Source organism: Babylonia areolata, chromosome 5, assembly GCF_041734735.1.
Source record: "Babylonia areolata isolate BAREFJ2019XMU chromosome 5, ASM4173473v1, whole genome shotgun sequence".
NCBI lineage: Eukaryota > Metazoa > Mollusca > Gastropoda > Neogastropoda > Buccinidae > Babylonia > Babylonia areolata.
In genome coordinates, this window is record NC_134880.1 from 2,139,407 (window position 1) to 2,147,085 (window position 7,679).

Sequence of the window (7,679 nt, forward strand, 5' to 3'; positions counted from 1 at the left end):
GCATTTGTGGTGTGTCTTTTTCATCCATGAGCATAATTGTGGATTTCTGTATTATTCGGTGTGGAATAAAACAGTGCGTCATCCACTGGATCCTGTGGTTGCTATGGATGTATCTGATTGCAGCAATGAAGATATACTACCATCATGGAAACGGAGCCAAGGGCTGGACAGCCCACACTACAAAGCTACATACAGATCATCCAAAAGGCAATGACAGAACTTTGAATATCAAATTCCCCATCATTACCTTTCCTGTGTCAATCTTTAGCACTGGGCTTTCTTCAGTCATAACCCGTTTTGTGAAACGGACTACTGAATTATGAAAGCAAGCGATAAGACTTAACGAATACATCAACTTACTATAAAACTGTATTTTTCAATGCTTTGGTAATACTGAAAAAAAGCTGCCTATTTTAGGGGTGGAAAAAAAAAAGAATGCACTTATAGCTTTCAAAACCCAAAAATACCCATCACTCACTTTCACAATCTCTAAGATCCAAACCAGATTTCATATCTATTATTCAAGTAAACACTGGCTGTGAAAAGTGGAACCAACATCTAGTAACAAACATAACAGCTCTGCAACCATCCCCCCCCCTTCCCCAAAACATTTTCCTGATTCTCAATGAAAGAAACCCAAGATTCAGATCACAACTCGCATTCATTCCACCACACTGACAAACTGCACAGTCGCTGCTGATGGGAGACAATAAAAAAAGTACACAGTCACCATGATGGTTTTTATTCAGATTCCATTGTTCTTTTCCAAATTACTGTGACTTGCGCATGGAATCTTTGCGTGAAGAACTTCTTCTGCGCTCCAGTTTACGTTCCTTGGCCTCCTTAAGACGCATGGCGAGCAGCTTGGCATATTCGGCTGCATCTGTGCGTTTCTTCTCGGCCCTCTTGCGCTTCAGGGCAAGGCGTGCCCGCTTACGCTGCAGCACCACGGGAGTCACCAGACGCTGGATCTTGGGGGCCTTGGAGCGAGCCTTCTTCCCTGCAACACACAGTGCAGACACAGGGGTGTAATTCAGCGTTGGATACAGACTGATAATGGGTTTAGAATGTTAGATCACTTTACTGCTTAAGGACAAATGTCCCAACACTTTTTTTGATCAACTGGGTCATTTTCCAATGCATGTCAACTTTCCCCAAATTACTTGTTCAATCAGAACAAAACCATAACGGGAGATATTTTAATAGTACCATACTATATCTAGTGAACATATTTTGTTATGTTTATCTTAGTTGATGAACAACTATAGACACTCTAGATACTTGTGACAAATTGGTTTCAATGTCCCATTCACCTTGACTACCCTATCGTGTTTGGGTGAGTTAAGACATTTGTCTTACTGTTGCCCATTTGCATGTGCAACCGTAAAGACCTACAGTAATTAGTATAACAAAGTATTAAATATATACACTATAGGAAAAGGGCGCGTATGTATAAAAAAAGAAAAAAAAAAAAAAAGAGGACATTATGTTTCTGTTTCAAAGTCAGCTAACAGCCACCACACTGTCATACACATAAAACGCCTATCCTGTCCACGCCAATGGAATAGCCAGTCTTAGCACAATTCAAATACAATATGAAATTGGCCTGTTTACATGACGTTCAATTCAATCAACTTAGGGGTAGTAGCAGCACCTTGTTTTTTTAATTTTTTTTTTTTACCAATAGCAAGAAATCTTATGTTAGTGCTTGGTAACCAAAACATTGTGAAAAATATGGCCAATATAAATGACAAAAAACAGACGTGATAAGTGATAAAAAGCAAATATCCTTTACACACCTTCCTTCTCAGCCAATGGGCGTCTGACCACATACTGTCTGACGTCATCCTCCTTGGACAGGTTGAAGAGACGGCGGATCTTTGACGCTCTCTTGGGGCCCAGGCGACGGGGCACTGTGGTGTCCGTCAGACCTTCGATCTCTCCATCTCCTGTGCACAGTTCACCCCATCATCATTCTCAAACCCTTCTGCACATTAACTCTTTTGCTGCCAGGAAAATAAGATTTAAGTGAAATCTATTTGCCAGGTTTTTTTTTTTCTTTTTTTTCCCCCCACAAAAAGCGGGTATAAATTTTCAAAAAATTCTGTGCTCTTTGTTACTGGAGAAAGACCCATAAAAGTATATATTTTCTGAAAGGTAATTGAATAAAGAATACAAAACACAAGATGTTTTCCCATTTTATATATTTTTAATGACACGCTGTTGTTTTGAAATCAGTGTTTTGTTTTTTTGTCATATTTTCAACGTATTCATTACAAACAGTAGGTAATTTGCACTGAAATATCATATTTACTGGACAAATGGATATCTGCACAGACAAATTCATACCAGAAAAACCACAATGAACAATTTTTAGAAAGAGAATAAGAATTCAGCCACTTTCTGTCGTCTGCTACAGCTGTACTGCTGGCATCACTCACTGGTAGTCGTATCTTGGCCACTCACTTGATTGCTCCATTTATTTTCTATCAAATCGTCCTATAAATGTTCACCATTGTCTTCTTCAAATTTACGATCCAATACTTTCTGAGCATCGGCTAAAGAAAGCAATATTGGTTGATTTAGTTCCCCACGATTGCATGTCTTTAGCACGGTGTCAGTCTGACATTTTGTTGAGCGAGCCAGGAAAGGAGCCAGGCAAACACTGCGACAGTAACCCAACCAAAACGTTCAAATAAAGGACTGCCTCATAATGTAGATGGTGTTTCTAGCTATGAATAGAATCTAGAAAGATTCCCCAACCTAGCTACCAGTATTTTTGTCAATGAACTGAATGCAAACCAGGGAAAAGTCAGAATATTTCAATGACGAGTTATCTCGTCATTGTGGTAGCGAAGTGTACATACTCTTGTGATGATGAGTTATCTCGTCATAGAGGCAGCCTAGGGGTTAAATATCTAGTTAAAGAGACTGGATTTCTCGACATGATTGGTGTACCAAAAAACAAAAAAAGAAGAAAATAGGTATTATGAAAAAGAATATGCAGAATAACTCAATTAAAAGCAGAGAAAATCCAAGAATCAAAAGGACAATCTAGGACCAAATCATGAAAAATAAAAATGAAGGAACTGACCCTTTCAATGCCAGATAAAAACTAAGCATGTGATAGCTTAATTGCCATTCCTGACTTTTAGGGGGGGAAAAAAAACCCAGTGGAGAGACTTTCTTCACTGATGTTCTTTGAATCATAGTCCAGCCAACAACAGATGCCATCCATTAGCTCAAAAGACAATCATCAAGTAATCCATATCAATAAACCCAACCCCTAACCAAAGCATTCTCATTCAAAACATGCCTTGTAAAGCTGTGCACCCATCTGTCTTCTAAAATCCCTTGGTACTGTTACCCAAACAAGATAGCATCATGTCTTATACCAAGCACTTAAAACCATGACCATTTGTATTTATATTGACAGGGTAAAATAATTTTGTCCGTTGCCAAAGAAAACATGTTAATGTGTATTTCTGTTTGCTTGTTAAGACTTTTTTGTATTTCTTTTTTGGTTATCCCTTTTTGTTTACAGGGTGTGTGTGTATAAAAAAAAAAAAAAAAAAAAAAAGGAAGTTCCTATGTCTCAATGCCCACAGGGTCTTTTTTGTGTTTGTTTTCCTTTTTGGTTATCACTTTATTGTTTATAGGGTGTGTGTGTGTGTGTGTGTAAAATATACAAAAGTTTGTATGTCTCAATGCCCACAGGGGGCACACAAAATGAACTTGCCCTGCCATACGTCAGAGGCCTCACCTTTCTTCACAATGACCACAGAGAGGACTGACAAGTTGGCATCCACAATGCAGCCGTGAACACTCTTTCTGCGGCGTTCACCAGTACGGCGAGGTCGGTAGCAGCTGTGACCTTTGCTGAGCAGCAGGCGCACACGACCATTGGTCAGGACACCCTGCTTCATGGGGAATCCTTGCTTGTCATTGCCACCAGTGATGCGGAAAACATAGCCCTGGAAAGTAGAAGATGCTCTTCAAAACACAAACCATGTAAATTATACTTTTATGCTTATGTTAGTTCCACTGAACTCAAATATTCAAGATACCCAGAATCAACACTCCCTGCGCAAAAACCAAAAAAAACAACAACAAAAAACAAACAAAAAAAACAAAACAAAAAAAAACCCCAGCTTAAAAATAGAGCAGATAATAAGTCAGCATTTGTTCTATAATGCACATAGCTAGCAAGTATAATAGGAACTTAAATTTCCTAACTAGTCGATGAACATTCTTTCATTTACTATATGGAATATCACTTTCTTTAATGCAAGCTACTAATTACTGCTCTGATATTTAGGGGGAAGGGGTACAGTGAAAAAAATACCAATATGACTGAAGGGAAATATTCTTCTTATTTGAAGAGAAAATTTGGCAGTTACCTTCCACTCATCACCAAGAGAATCAGCAGACACTTCAGCTGAGATCCTTTTCTCGTAAAAGGGACGCAGCTTCTTTTCATCATCAATTTCAACAAGTTTCTGGCACCCCGTACCGGGGAAAGCGATGTTAAGCTGAAACAAAAAAAGTTTATACATTTGTCAGTGATAAAATTAAAGAAATATTGCATGATTCACCCAGAGATAAAATTGCTTTTTGTCAGTTTGAAAGTTCAAATATCAAGTGAGATAAGCACAAAACACTATCTTTTGACATGGAAGACTATCCACAGTAAATAAGGTAATATGCATTATTCTAGAAAACTCAAAAACACGGACAGTGTCATGCTGGAGTAGCAGACTAGCAATGCATGTACACACTCGGTGGCAGACAGCCCTAAAGGAGCCTAATGGCAATAACTTTAGGTTCCAGTTCTATGCATCCAAACATCAGAAAACGTGGAACATAAGTTTATGTGTGACCATGTGAATATTTCTTTAAAGTTTTTCTTCTTCTTTTTTTTTTTCCAACTAAAAATCTCTCTAGACACTTGGTCTATGAATTCATTTTTTGTCCAGTATGTCATTTCACACTGCACAAGTTCTTGGGCAGCATTATACACATATTCCAAAGTATCAAATCCTCAAAAAAACTAGTTCTATCTTTCAACTACATACAAACCAAGTATCTTACTCTCCTGAGAAAAATTCAGGAACCATTAAAAGCTATTTTTGAACAACGATCAAACAATATGATGATGCTGAAACATGTTTTCCAAGGTTTTCAACAATACTTAATAAGGGTTACTGTACTTAAATTTTAATTCAGATTCATGAATGTGTACAATGTAGCCATCTTGAGGTCCATAAAATACAATGATGCAATCTTAAGCTTTATCATAGACTAGTGCCACTCTTTCCTACCCTCACCTTAAGGTCAAATTCTACATGCCTGCATTACAAAATGCACAGGAAGTTTTGTTTAAATCAGTCACAGAAACTCAATAAGATTTTTTTTAATAGACTACTGGTGAGTTCCATGCTTACATGACTTATAGAGGCGCTTCAGAGGATCTGTGCTCTTGAAGATCGCTCTCCAAAATTGTGAGCAACAAAGACGATCAACACAGGCAGAACATGTAAAACAGCAGGCTTCTTTTAGTTTTAACAACTTTTTTGCTTCAAATCTTTGAGAAAAAAAAAAGTTATTGTGCATGTGATCGCATGTCATTGTACAGAATCTGGTTGTAGAAATAAGGCTACGAACGTGTGCGTGCGTGACAAAATGCATGCATGTGCACTTGTATTGTGCACTCGTACGAGTGTAAGGATGAAAATTACTGGTTTCCAGCCTTCACGAAGATTCCATTACAAAATAAAGACTTCCACAACTTTTGATCATTAATCTCTCTCTCACACACCTCATTGTCTGTTGCCAGTCTTTATCATTAGGCAACTGACTGTGCCCCCCCCCCCCCCCCCCCCGTATTTTCCTTTTCTCATGCCGTGTTTAACAATGATCAAATCAGGATCTCTCACTTTCACTTGCTTTCTCTCACTCTTTCTTTCTATGTGAATCTGTCTCTTTCTCTCCACATCTCAAAACTAGGTGCTTTGGTGGCACATAATACTGTTGAAAAACAGTCCATCAATACATCATAAAAACAGAACCATGCATATGTCCCATTATCTCATAAACACTGTAATGAATAGATTTCTTATAAGAATTAAAGCACAAAGGTGGATGTCATTGATGTTACATGGTGAGACCATTAAAAGTGATTAAGAATTAAAACACTGCATGATGAACAATAAAGATGTATTTCATCAGTGTTGGTTGTATTTCTTGGGAAGGGGAGTGGGGTGTCTACAAAGTGATTACAACACATACATGCATGCCATTCTATAACTAGATTGTCAATTTGATTCTTGAGCATAAACTGAACTTAAATGGGCAAAAGAAACCAAATCATACCCGAAAACGTTTTAGACAAACTAGTTCACTGTGTAAAACACGTCCATCACATCACACATGCCTAAAACTAGACAATTACATTCAGAATGGAGTTCGACGTTTTATCATGAAATTAGCTTTTGATAAGCATTCCAAACAGGAAAAATGTAAAATTGAAAACACTGACATTTGTTCCGCCCATCTCATATCATCAACAGTTAACTGGAAGAGAAAGAGAAGCAAGAGAAATGCATACGAGGCCACGAGACTTCGTACTCATGTTTCGTTTGATCCAACTTGCTGTCCTAAATCCGAATCATCTACAGGAATAAATCCATCTAGAAACTTAGCTGGGGTTACTATGCAAGAAATATGGATGTATTAAAAGACACCTGTGTTATTTACACATACCAACGAACATATTAGTAAGAACATTAAAAAAAATACCAACGCACCTTCATCGTAAGGCTGACCAAGTGCTTCGCTTGCTAGCCGGAAAAGGAAGTCAGAGTGAATGTGGTTTCGGAACTTGCCGATCCACGTTTTGTTCTCAACCACAACGGAAATCTCATTGAATGAATAAATAGATTAATAAATAAATGCATCTCCATGTAAGAAACGGCATCAAAGCCATGATACAGATATCTCAGTGATAACGAATGGTTTTCTAATAAATTGTTTCAGTTATTTCATGTCTGAAAAAGTGGTAAGTGAAAAAAAATACAAATAAGTCTTTTTACCGTAATGGTCGGGATGAAATGCACTCCTCTTTTCCTTAAATTTTTTTTTTTAATTGAAATCTCACTCTCTGTGTTAAAAAAAAACGAACAAAGAAAAGAAAAAAAGAAGAAGAAATAAAGTTGTATACTTTTCTCTTGTTTTCCCTCTTTTTTTCTTTTTTTTCTTCTTTTTTCTTTGTTTCTTTCCATGGCTGGAAAACAACATTGTTTGCTAACTCGTCTATTACCATCAGAACATATTAGCGGCTTAAATCATTCACTGATTGATTCGTCGATTCACTATTCCTTCTTCCCCCCCCCCCCCTCTCTCTCTCTCTCTCTCTCTGCGGCTGAATTAATCAATTTTAATGAAAAACAAACAAACAAACAAAAAAAGATCTGATACTGTACTGTCGTGTTACTGAAAGAAGAAAAAAATCTACTGATGAGAAGTACAGGGGTCTTTATCTATCGTAAGACTGATTTAAAATTATTTTATTCCGATTCCGGCTTGTGGCTTGACCATAATAAAAAAAATGATAGTGGGAACAACCTTCCACCCATCACGTGAAGCCATTAATCAGGACCCCCACCCCACTCCACCCCCGC

The 7,679-nt window shown here is 37.6% G+C and overlaps 1 protein-coding gene across 1 annotated transcript; it reads right to left on the reverse strand.

The window, feature by feature from the left end:
• Positions 1-721: 721 nt before the first annotated feature.
• Positions 722-6,900, reverse strand: LOC143281857 (small ribosomal subunit protein eS6-like). Its single transcript, XM_076587109.1, has 5 exons — positions 6,807-6,900; positions 4,401-4,532; positions 3,764-3,974; positions 1,800-1,949; positions 722-1,000 (listed from the first exon to the last, which is right to left on the reverse strand). The coding sequence occupies exons 1-5, from the start codon at positions 6,810-6,812 to the stop codon at positions 771-773; spliced, it is 729 nt and encodes a 242-aa protein (XP_076443224.1). The 5' UTR covers positions 6,813-6,900; the 3' UTR covers positions 722-770.
• Between the last annotated feature and the right edge of the window lie 779 nt (positions 6,901-7,679).

What these genes read in the sequence shown, in the direction of transcription:
- LOC143281857 (XM_076587109.1), bottom strand. An exon ending in CTCTTGGTGATGAGTGGAAG is followed by an intron (nt 3,975 to 4,400) that starts GTAACTGCCAAA and finishes TCTACTTTCCAG; the next exon opens with GGCTATGTTTTCCGCATCAC. An exon ending in CCCATTGGCTGAGAAGGAAG is followed by an intron (nt 1,001 to 1,799) that starts GTGTGTAAAGGA and finishes TGTGTGTTGCAG; the next exon opens with GGAAGAAGGCTCGCTCCAAG.